This window comes from Archocentrus centrarchus, chromosome 2 (assembly GCF_007364275.1).
Source record: "Archocentrus centrarchus isolate MPI-CPG fArcCen1 chromosome 2, fArcCen1, whole genome shotgun sequence".
NCBI lineage: Eukaryota > Metazoa > Chordata > Actinopteri > Cichliformes > Cichlidae > Archocentrus > Archocentrus centrarchus.
The window spans coordinates 14,884,799-14,897,470 of NC_044347.1; the positions used below are offsets into that span (position 1 = coordinate 14,884,799).

The following is a 12,672-nucleotide window of genomic DNA, read 5'->3' on the forward strand; positions in this document are numbered from 1 at the left end:
ATGAGATTGTATTGGCCATTTGTCTCACTCTATCCGAGCAGCCCGAAGAGCAGGAAAGGGGTGTGAAATAGCAATAACAGCGGGTCCCTTGACATTCCTGACAAGGACGACGGCAGACGTCACCAAATCCTAACCGCCATATGATTTCCATATTGACTGGATTTTCAGCATGTCCACTGAGCAAGGCAATTATGTGTCCTTTTGCACGTGAGCATGCATATGCGCACATGGTCATTTAAAAAACCAGCCCCTCCGTTTGTGTGGTAGCCTGACACGTGCGCACGCACACAAACACACACACATACGCTCATTCTTCAGGGTAATGAACAGGAAGGGAGGAAATGAAACTGCTTCAGGTTGGAAATGTGGTGTGGCACCTCCACTTTCATCTCTGTTGATTTATCTCCCACGGCATGTCTATTTTTATGGCATACGTGTAGATGTGCTGACAACAGCTCTCTCTTTTTTTCTTTTCTTTTTTTTTTCACGGCATCAGTGAATACCAACATGGAGCCAATCACTCAGATGGCTGCATCAAACTTGTCTGATTTATGAAAATACTGCCCCCCCTCCCATATACTGCAGTGGCTACAGTACCTACAGGCCTCCAGTTGAATGGATGTAGCAACGAACAAGCCAATTTAATAAAGGGACATTTGCATAGGAAGTCTCGAGTGGGGAAAAATAGAAGGCAATTCTAATTAATGCAGACGGGGTCCCCAAACAAAACAAACTGATTGGAGCCGTGGCTGCCTTATTTGTTTGCATGAAGTGCTTCTAAATTCACCACAGTTTGTCTGTCGAAAACTGCTAAACATAACAAATTTCTTGGTGTTTTTGTTACACATGCATGCCACTTCACTTACTCATGAAGCAAAAAAAAAAATCCACAGTGTGTCCATGTTAAGTTGGCTAAATGTGAAACTGTAATCACACCACTATTGTTTTGTTTTGCTCTTGTAAGATAACGACTTGCATCAAAATGCCTGAAATAGGAAGATGGCAGCCTTTCTCCTTATTTTTCTCCCCTTTTTTTTTTTTTTTTTGGTTGGTAAACAGGAAAATTAAGCTCCGCAATTAACATCTGGCCAGATGGAGCCAACACGGTGCTGTAACCCTGCTGACATCCCCCCTTATCTCCATCGTTACTTCTGCTGTGATTAAATACAGCCACACTTATGATTTTGTTGTTCTCATTTACACATGTGTCTTGTTTTTGTTCCGCTGAACGGGCACAAAACAGTGATTTGATGGCAGGGTACGGATACTACCTGCTAAGCGACATGAAAAGTAATTCTCTGCTATTGCTCTGACGCCGATAAGATCATTATTTGATCTTCACAAAGTTGTCTGACAAAAGAAAAACACAGAGAGATTAATCACTGCAACTCCGCTGTGTGTGTGAGAGAGACTGGCTGTGCTGACATTTGAAATGAGTGATGATGGTGTAACAGAGGTTGTGTCTTCTTTACTTTACAGCTATGCAGCCTCTGACTCTGAGACAGCTTTCAGTTGGCATTTTTTAAAGCTCTCTATGGTAACATTGCAAAAAAGATACAAAAAGTAGTTTAGTTACTAAAAAAGAAGTGATGGGGGAAAAATCAGAAAGGACCTGATATACTGCTCATTAGGGTTTAATCCCGGGATCCGGGATTCCCGGGAAATGCGATCAGAACCATTTCCCGTTTCCCGGGAAACGTTAGACGGGAAACCGGGAAAAAAGTCGCGCGCGTCGATTTGACTTTCAGAAAGAAAAGAAAGCTTCAGAATGTTAAATTTAAGGAAATATTGAGAGAAGGGTTCGTTTAATGCGAAAAGCATTACTCTTCATTTCAGGCACGTTCAGCCTCCGTTTAAGGCTTCAGCCTTCATCTCAAGCGTTTTAATAGAGGTATTACACAGTTGTGCTTTTTTCCTCTTTAATTTGTTGAAATCGTAGGCAATGTGTTTACCCTAAGGTATTTTGTATTATATAATTTTATATTATTATATATTGTTATATTGCATTATATAGCCTATAAAATACGCCTGCCCTGAACAATAAAGAAATATCTGTTTAACTTCGAGTGTTTCTTTTCCTCGTTTGCAGCCGCTTACTAACAATCATGAATTAGGATACGGGCCTAATGTGTGAAGAAATTATCATGAAATAGATTGCTTTAACATATTTCGCTTTTAAAATGGAGTTGAGTAAAATGTATATTTTTTAGGCTATAAGGATTGGCCAGTTTTTCAAAAGACGATTCACAGCGAACCTACTTTAACCCTCAGACACGGTGTTATAAATTTGCTGTTGCCAGAATGGCAATGACCAAGTCGTAGTGCGTTACTCAAGGCCCTGTGTTATGCCATATTATAGTGTAGTACGGTAGTTAACTTTTCAATGACTATTACAGCGTTCCACTGGTGGAGATATAGTGCAACAGATGTCGCCACGACAGCGTGGCTGAGCCATTATCAATGCTGTGGAGATGAACCGTATTGTTTTGCACCAGCAATTGTAAAATAGCTTGGTATAATTCCATGTACAATGGAGGAATATTCGAATTATATTTGTTAAGGGAGTGTTGAGGAACGATACAACACCGCATAGCTCGAGCACTCGAATCTCGAGATGTAGGTTTTATTGCGTTAATCAAGCCAACGTTACCCCCTACTGGGCATAACAGGACATAGCTGGAAAGCTACCTCTACAATATCACAATAGGTTAAGGCCGACACAGGCTACAGAAGGCCTAATTAAAATAAAAAAATAAATAAACTTTTTCCCGGGATTCCCGGGAAATGGCTCGTCATTTCCCGGGATTTGATTCATGTCATTTTCGGGAAAAATATTAAACCCTACTGCTCATCAATAATCTAATAATGCTGGAATAAGAGCTTGATGACAGGCTGGGAGACACGTACAGTCATGCGAAAATGAAAACTAAATACACCCTTACTGCTTCCACAGTAATGAGGAGGGTAAGTAGCAGCTAGGTGCTACTTGTCAAATGCACTTGATTCACTGCACTTCATCAGCGAGTGTGAGCACCTCCATGAAAGCAGAAGTTTGGACAGTTTGCTTTTCTGGAGCATCCAGGATGCCACAGTCTTCCTTGGAGCGTCTGTCTGAGCACATTCACCTTGAGGTCAGACCGTGCAATGCTCAGAGAAACTGGAAACAACCCAAGAGCTACATCTCAGACTCTACAGGCCTCAGTTTGCATGTTAAACGCTAAAGTTCATGGCTCTATAATTAGAAAAAGACTGAACAGTCATGGCATGATTGGAAGGGCTGCCAGGAGAAAGCCGCTAATCTCTAAGAAGAACTTGGCAGCACAGCTTCAGCTTGCAAAGTTGCATCTGAACAAACCATCCATCCATCCATCCATCCATTTTCTTCCGCTTATCCGGGGCCGGGTCGCGGGGGCAGAAGCCTAAGCAGAGAAGCCCAGGCTTCCCTCTCCCCAGCCACCTGCTCCAGCTCATCCGGAGGGACCCCAAGGCGTTCCCAGGCCAGCCGAGATACATAATCTCTCCAGCGTGTCCTGGGTCTACCACGGGGCCTCTTCCCGGTGGGATATGCCCAGAACACCTCACCCAGGAGGCGGCCAGGAGGCATCCTAATCAGATGCCCGAGCCACCTCAACTGGCTCCTTTCGATGTGGAGGAGCAGCGGCTCTACTCTGAGCCCCTCCCGGATGGCCGCACTCCTCACCTTATCTCTAAGGGAGAGGCCAGCCACCCTTCGAAGGAAACTCATTTCTGCCGCTTGTATTCGCGATCTTATTCTTTCGGTCACTACCCAAAGCTCGTGACCATAGGTGAGGGTAGGAACGTAGATCGACCGGTAAATCGAGAGCTTCGCTTTTACGCTAAGCTCCCTCTTCACCACGACGGACCGGTGCAGCGTCCGCATCACTGCAGAAGCAGCCCCGATCCGCCTGTCGATCTCCCGTTCCCTTCTCCCATCACTCGTGAACAAGACCCCGAGATACTTAAACTCCTCCACTTGAGGCAAGAACTCGTTTCTGAGCCGGAGATGGCACTCCACCCTTTTCCGGCTGAGGACCATGGCCTCAGACTTAGAGGTGCTGATTCTCATGCCAGCCGCTTCACACTCGGCTGCGAACCGTTCCACTGCGAGCTGGAGGCCCCCCCGTGATGAAGCCAACAGAACCGCATCATCTGCAAAAAGCAGAGATGAGACTCTGAGGCCACCAAGGAAGAAGCCTTCCGCCACCTGGCTACGCCTAGAAATTCTGTCCATAAAAATTATGAACAGAATCGGTGACAAAGGGCAGCCCTGACGGAGTCCAACACCCACAGGAAACAAATCCGACTTATTACCGGCTATACGGACCAAGCTCTCACTGTGGTTGTACAAGGACTGAATGGCCCGCAACAATGGGCCAGACACCCCATACTCCCGCAGAACCTCCCAAAGAACACCCCGAGGAACACGGTCGAATGCCTTCTCCAAGTCCACAAAGCACATGTAGACTGGTTGGGCAAACTCCCACGCACACTCGAATATCCTTGAGAGGATAAAGAGCTGGTCCAGCGTTCCACGACCAGGACGAAAACCGCATTGTTCCTCCTGAATCCGAGGTTCGACTAACGGACGCACCCTCCTTTCCAGCACCCTGGCATAGACCTTACCGGGGAGGCTGAGTAGTGTGATCCCCCGAAAGTTGGAGCACACCCTCCGGTCTCCCTTCTTAAAGATGGGGACCACCACCCCGGTCTGCCAATCCAATGGCACTGCCCCAGATCTCCACGCGATGTTGCAGAGGCGTGTCAACCAAGACAGCCCTACAACATCCAGAGCCTTCAGGAACTCAGGGCGAATCTCGTCCACCCCAGGGGCTCTGCCACCAAGGAGTTGTTTAACTACCTCAGTGACCTCACCCCCAGTGATGGTCAAGTCATCCCCCTCATCCCCAGACTCTGCTTCCACTACAGAAGGCGTGTCAGTGGGATTCAGAAGGTCCTCGAAGTATTCCTTCCACCGTCCGACTATAGCCTCAGTTGAAGTCAGCAGCACCCCCCCCGCACTATAAAAAGTGTGAGTGAAGCACTGCTTTCCCCTCCTGAGTTGCCTGACGGTTTGCCAGAATCGCTTCGATGCCGTCCGAAAGTCTTTTTCCATAGCCTCACCGAACTCCTCCCACACCCGAGTTTTTGCTTTGGCCACTACCCGAGCTGCATTCCGCTTGGCCTGTCGATACCTGTCAGCTGCCTCCGGAGTCCCACAGGCTAACCAAGCCCGATAGGACTCTTTCTTCAGCTTGATGGCTCCCTTCACCTCCGGTGACCACCATCTGGTTCGGGGGTTACCACCACGACAGGCACCAACCACCTTGCAGCCACAGCTCTGAGCAGCAGCCTCAACAATGGAGGTGCGGAACATGGTCCATTCGGACTCAATGTCCTCAGCCTCCCTCGGAATGCTGTCGAAGTTCTGCCGGAGGTGGGAGTTGAAGATCTCCCGGACTGGGGCTTCTGCCAGGCGTTCCCAGCGCACCCTCACAATACGTTTAGGTGTGCCAGGTCTGTCCAGCATCTTCCCCCGCCACCTGATCCAACTCACCACCAGGTGGTGATCAGTTGACAGCTCAGCTCCTCTCTTCACCCGAGTGTCCAGAACATACGGCCGCAGATCTGATGATACGATTACAAAATCGATCATCGACCTGCGACCTAGGGTGTCCTGGTGCCATGTGCACTTATGGACATCCTTGTGTTCGAACACGGTGTTTGTTATGGACAAACTGTGGTTTGCACAGAAGTCCAATAACAAAACACCATTCGGGTTCAGATCGGGCAGGCCGTTCCTCCCAATCACGCCCCTCCAGGTCTCACTGTCATTGCCCACGTGAGCGTTGAAGTCTCCCAGCAAGACTATGGAGTCACCAGATGGAGCACTCTCCAGCACCCCACCCAGCAACTCCAAAAAGGGTGGGTACCCTGAACTGTCATTCGGCGCATAAGCGCAAACAACAGTCAGGACCCGTTCCCCAGCCCGAAGGCGCAGGGAAACTACCCTCTCGTCCACCGGTGAAAACTCCGACGTACAGGCAGCAAGCCGGGGGGATACAAGAATACCCACCCCAGCTCGCCGCCTCTCACCGAGGGCAACTCCAGACTGGAACAGAGTCCAGCCCTTCTCCAGGAGACTGGTTCCAGAGCCCAGGCCATGCGTTGAGGTGAGCCCAACTATATCTAGCTGGTATCTCTCAACCTCACGCACTAGCTCAGGCTCCTTCCCCACCAGAGAGGTGACATTCCATGTCCCAATAGCCAGTTTCGATAGCCGGGGATCGGTCCGCCAGGGCCTCCGCCCTCGGCCACCGCCCGACACACACTGCACCCGACCCCTACGACACCTCCTGCGGGTGGTGGGCCTGCAGGAGGGCGGGCCCATGTAATCTGAACAAACCAAAAAACTTTTTGAACGAAGTACTTAGGACAAACTAGACCAAAGTGGAGATGTTCGGCCATAATGCACAGCGCCACGTTTGACAAAAAACAAACACAGCATATCATCACAAACACCTCATACCAATAGTCAAGCATGGTGGTGGAGGTCCACGAAATAATTTTCCCAAAAGTCTTGAGGATCATCAAGGTGTTTTTTGGCAAATGTGAGACGAGCCTTTGTGTTCTGTTTGGTCAGCAGTGGTTTTCTCCTTGAACATGGATGTCATTTTTGCCCAGTCTCTTTCTTATTGTTGAATCATGAACTCTGACCTTAACTGATGCAATTGAGGCCTGCAGTTCTTTACATGTTGTTTGTGGTTCTTTTGTGACCATCTGGATGAGTCGTCGATGAGCTCTTGGAGTGATTTTGGGAGGCCGGCCGCTCCTGGGAAGGTTCACCACTGTTCCAAGTTTTCTCCATTTGTGGATAACGGCTCTCACTGTGGCCTTAAAAATGCCTTTGTAACCCTTTCCAGAGTGATAGATATCAATGACTTTGCTTCTCAGCAGTTTCTTTAGATTGTAGCATGATGTTTTGCTTTTTCAGATCATTTTTCCCTTAATAAATTAAATCATCATTAGAAAACTGTATTTGTTTGATGTAACATGTGACAAATATGCAAAAAAAAACAAGACGGGAAGGGGGCAAATACTTTTTCACAGCACTGTACAGGTTTGATGTGCTTGTATATCATTTAAGCATTACTATGTTATGTTACTTTCTGGTCCAACGCCACTCTTTTTTGGGTGCAAACAAATGCCCTTTTCTTTAAAGCTTCAGTTACTTTCTATTTGACAGATAAATTCTATCATTATAGCTCAAACTACTCAGCAATATAATAATATAAGTAATTAAAATCATTGACAGCTGCAGCATTAAATACATCAATAATAATGATCCAATAATGCCATGTATATGATTCTGAAAAGTACCGTTCTATATAATGACTACTTTAAATAGAGTTTGCACCTTTTACACTATTGAGCTACTTAAGCAGGAGGCATCACAAGTCTTTTTCCAGGTCATCAGCACCAACATTTTTCTTTATTACTTCCTGTATAATTGGTTGCTTATATCTATCACTTTCATGTCAGCTGTCCTGCGTGTGCGATCGGTCTGAGCTGATAAGCACTGTATACAGATGAAGATTTATACTCTTCCACTTACACCAACCTTTCCCCCATCTGCATTGTATTCTTTCTCGTCACCATCCAGCAGTCGGGCCAGGCCGAAGTCAGTGATCTTGATGTGATTGGGAGATTTTACCAGCACGTTCCGAGCTGCCAGGTCCCTGTGGACCAGCCTCCTCTCCTCCAGGTACATCATCCCCTGAGACAGAAAAAAGGAGTTGACTATGAATCCTCTCATGAAGCTATTCATCATTTTAAATTTCACGACTGAAGCAGTCTGAGATTGGTGATGCAGCAAATGTCAGCACTAACATAAAATTATTGTCATAATTGTCATTGCCATTAACTGCACATCCAAGCAGACATTTAGATTCAATCCTTCATCGTTAGCGCTCCTCATATACATGACTCAAAGAGATGGAAACTCCAAGACAGCTTTTACAGAATTTCAGAGATGTCAGAAACTTTTTTTTTGACACAGAAGATCTACCTGTGAAATTCCAAAAACAAAACTCAACATTTCTCAATCTGAAGTTCCTAAAACTCAGAACATTCAAATGACAGTGACAAGACTAAAGAAGATTTCCTGTTAGAAAACCTTAGACTGTTGATATTCATGGCCATTCAATCAATGATGAAAAATATTTGAACCTGAATAGGAACCTACTGTATGAGATAATCTGTAATGGCAAAGATGGCAGTAAAGAGCCAACAGCCAACCGAACTGGAGTATAGTTTTGCGACATTTTTAACTATGCGGCGGCAAACAAACAGTAGTCTGCAAAAGACTTATGGGTGTAGTGATTTATTGAAACATATTCAGACATACATGGAAATACAGTAAGGCAAAGACAGAGATTGTGCAATTCTAACAAGCTTTCTTGTCATTTCTTTAAGTAGTCTTCAGGAATAGTTCTCCGGGCTTCTTCTTTGGATGTTGGCTGCATTTTGTTCTGTTCTTTGTCAACTTGATCCCACACTGCTTGAATAATGTTGAGGTTCAGGTTCTGGGGAGGCCAATCCATGACTGATAGCGTTCCATTGTGTGTTTTTCTATCCAGATTCGCATTGGCAGTGTGTTTGGGATCACTGGCATACAAAAATATTACTTTGGAAATGGTCAGGTACAAGGACTGAACTGAAAATAGGTAAAAAAGCAGCCAATGTCCAAAAAAAAAAAACAACCTTGGAAAGACCTTCAGAAAGCCTGGAGAACTATTGCTCAAGACCGCTTTAAAAAATGACAAAGTCTGGCTGCTTGGAAGCAAAATATGTCTCAAAATTTTTGCACAGTACTGTTTCTACTTGTTATGACACTAAACACTGTCTGAATGAAAGAAGAATAAAAGAACTGTCATTTTGAAAGCATGGGACTTGAGTGGTATGGTATGATCACATCAGCAGTCCTGTTTGAGCTGTTAATGAAGCCATTGAGTGTAATTGCAAACATATGTAGTAGGCCGCAGACACTTATCTCCACTGTTTGTTTGATTGTTTGTCTTTTTGGATGGGTGTTCTGGAACTTCTTTTCGTTACATGTTTCATGTAATGACAATAAATTGATTCTTCTTCCTCTTCTAGAAATGTAATCTGTGGGTGAAACCGCTTTCAAAGCCTAATTTTAAAGTTATTTTTTTTACCAGATTAGGCTGATGGTTTTATAAAGTTTGTAATAGCCCAAAGAACACATAAATTTAAAGCTATAGCTCTCTACGTATTCATTTTGAAAGTGGCTTCAAAATAACTGCCCAGAAGCATCCCAAAGACGGCTGCCAAGTGGAAAGACTTCCTTCTAGAAGCACTTCGGCATTAACATCTTATTGTTAAATGTCTGGGGATTAGACACTCTGTATAACGCTCCACTGCAGCTGGTCTCACTAGAAGAGAACACAGGTGCTCGCTGTGTCCCAGAGTGTGCAACATCAATACCTACGTCTTGTAACGTGTCCAAGTCAAATGCAATCTCGTTCACTCATGACTGACACGTCGCCTTGGTGTCTTCAGTAATTGGGGCCATTTTCAAGATGGCTGGGTAGAGAGAACAATGGACGCCCTGCCGATTTGTTAACGTTGATTATGAACACTCGATGAGCAAAGCGAGTAAGGGGGGAAAAACAACAAAGCTTTGAGTGGAGACAACTTTGCTTTGGAGCCCTAATTTGTTGCTCAATGGGCTGGACGGAGCAGCAACTCTGACAGTTGCACAAAAACCTATTTGCAGCTATGTACACACACTTACGGACACACATATGAAGTCAAGCAGGCAATGCCACCCACACACAACCACCTACACACAGGCATGGCTTAACGCCCTCATGAGCACAAACACGCACTCCTCTCTTGTCTTTTGCTTTAATATCTGAACAAAACAACCAGATGAGCTGGCAGACGGACAAGGCTGGGCCAGTTGAAGTGTATTCGTCTGGATATTAAACAAGTGGATGCCATTTTGCAGGTGGATCAATAAAAACACCTTGTGGTCATTGTGGTTAATAGACAATGAAGAATTTGAACCAAGGCTCATGCCTCCACTGGTGCGAGAAAATCATTGCCCATTTGAAACACTTGCTGTGAAAATACTGTATATATATATATATATATATATATATATATATATATATATATATATATATATGAGTGTATGTGTGTGTACTGTACGTGGGCATATCGAGGAACATTGTGTTGAAATGCTTGTCGTGGCGAGCCACCCCATGCCTCCTCCTCCTAGACGAATGTGAGGATAAATCGATAGCGCCAACGTCTGGCTCGCTCGTAGCTGAGCCCTCATCCATCATCCGTCGGCCTTGCAGAGACATGTGTAGAAACACATGTACACACACTCACACTGACGGTGACCACCCAGAGACCACCTATACGCAAAAGCAAGGCATATTTCACCACACGTAAAATGCATCCATCAGCCTGTTTGCATGTCTCTCACTTGCTTTCTCTTTTATCTCCCAGTTCAGGACACTTACCACTTGTTCTTCCCGTCTCCCTTTTTTTTCTACTTCTGTGGCTTTCCTCACCAATATATAGACAATGTGCCGTGACAAGGCACCGAACACCCCCTTTTACTGAAAGTGTATTTAAAATAGATTACTTCTGGGGGGTTCGGGCAGGCAATCAATAACAATGCTGATTACAATAAGCCAGAAGACGACCGACTTCGGGCGTATTTATCCCTTCTGTTGACGTCGAGAGAAATTAGGAATCAATGGCCCACACAGTCCATTAATACACTTCGACTTAAAGTGACAGGGCAATGAGGGGAGGCCATCGCACTGACGGGGAATGTACAGCAGCTCAAGGAGCCAATTAATTTTCAGCCACCCTGGGCAGTAAACAGGAGCGTCCCAGGGGAGCATGGGGGCGGGGAGGGGGTGCAGCCAGCGTTTCAGGTCGACGGGGTCCCGCTGACTGTGCCGCTTTAGCCCCGTTTAAGAGTTAAGGTCCCCACAGTCCCGAGACATGGAGTACCATAAAGAAACGGAAGAGTGATTGGATAATTTGTGGTGATGTACATGATGTACACATGAGCATAATTTCGGGAAAAAAAAAAATGTAATTTTTTTTTGTAACTGACAGAAGCATGGTCTGTTGATGCTCTGAGAACCGTGTAGTAGATGCATAAAGATGGTTCTCGTGACACCTTGGAGAATTTATTTAGTTTAATATTCAGACATGTTCATCATTTAACAAAATAAAGACTAAACTGTGATTAACCACATTTTTTGGAGAGCTGAGATCAATTTCACTAGCCACACCCAGGCCTGATTTACTGCCAGACCTGCTGAATCAAGCAATCACTTAAATAGGACCTGTCTGATAAAGTGAAGCAGGCTAAGAGATCTCAAAAAGCACAACAAACACATCATGCCATGATCTAAAGAAACTAAGTCGACATCTAACGGCAGTTAAAGGGTTACAAAGTCATTTCTAAGACTTTGGGACTCCAGAGAACCACAGTGAGAGCCATTATCCACAAATGGAGAAAACTTGGAACAGTGGTGACCCTTCCCAGGAGTGGTTGGCCTCCCAAAATCACTCCAAGAGCTCACTGACGACTTAAATCGTCGCAAAAAAACTTAATAACATCTAAAGAACTGCAGGCCTCACTTGCCTCAGTTAAGGTCAGAGTTCATGATTCAACAATAAGAAAGAGACTGGGCAAAAATGGTATCCATGGGAGAGTTCAAGGAGAAAACCACTGCTGACCAAACAGAACACAAAGGCTCGTCTCATATTTGCCAAAAAACATCTTGATGATCCCCAAGACTTTTGGAAAAGCAATACATAACCACATTCAGCATGTGTATGGATGTTAACCTGCAAGGAATAAACCTCTAGCACTGCTTAAGTTAGCCACGCTTGGCATCCTGGCGACGAACCACACTTGGCCACAAGGCCAATGCAGACGACTGCAGCGAGGCCACTTACTTTGCATTTTACGGATAGGAATGATAGGAATACAATTTAATACCAACTTCACAGTAACCAAAACTGTTGTTTGATTTCTCTGGCTTAGTTCAGGCCCTCTTCAAGCATTAAAACAAGCTGATGTGAGATGCAAGGGGCTGATCCCAAAACGAGGTAGGCTGTTTTGGCTAAACTGCATCCAAATATGTGGCCAGAGCCTGGGAACGCTGCAGGATTTCTCTGGCTTAATTCCCCTCATGAGTTGGAAACACTTCCTGCACAAAATACACCTTGCCTTATGTGGTATCAGTTTCATCTGCGCCTCAAAAACTGGCTGAAGCCTGTTTTCACTGAAATTGTCCTTCCCCCACATCATTTGCTCCGAGCATCACAGCCTCAAATCACAGTATCAGAGATGCTGGTTCTGCTACTAATGTGAGAGAAGATGATGTGATATTAATTATTTTGAGACTTTAACTGACATGTATCAGAAAACAATTTTATCTCTCTGCATTTTTTAGATCTTCGGAAGCCCAATTTGAGACATTTTAATACCAATCAAAGCCTTGTTTTTCAGACAATTTAGGGATCTGCAGGAACCCTGGAACAGCTTGAACAAATAGCAAATAAACAAAGTACCTGTCTACCTGCCCAAAA

The 12,672-nt window shown here is 45.1% G+C and overlaps 1 protein-coding gene across 1 annotated transcript in view; it reads right to left on the reverse strand.

Moving 5' to 3' along the window:
• LOC115795711 (receptor tyrosine-protein kinase erbB-4-like) overlaps positions 1 to 12,672 on the reverse strand; it is a 356,000-nt gene that overhangs the window by 16,877 nt on the left and 326,451 nt on the right. Inside the window, exon 21 of the mRNA XM_030751753.1 lies at positions 7,634 to 7,795. Within this exon, the coding sequence (XP_030607613.1) occupies positions 7,634 to 7,795 (162 nt within the window). The remainder of the gene's footprint in view (positions 1 to 7,633; positions 7,796 to 12,672) is intronic.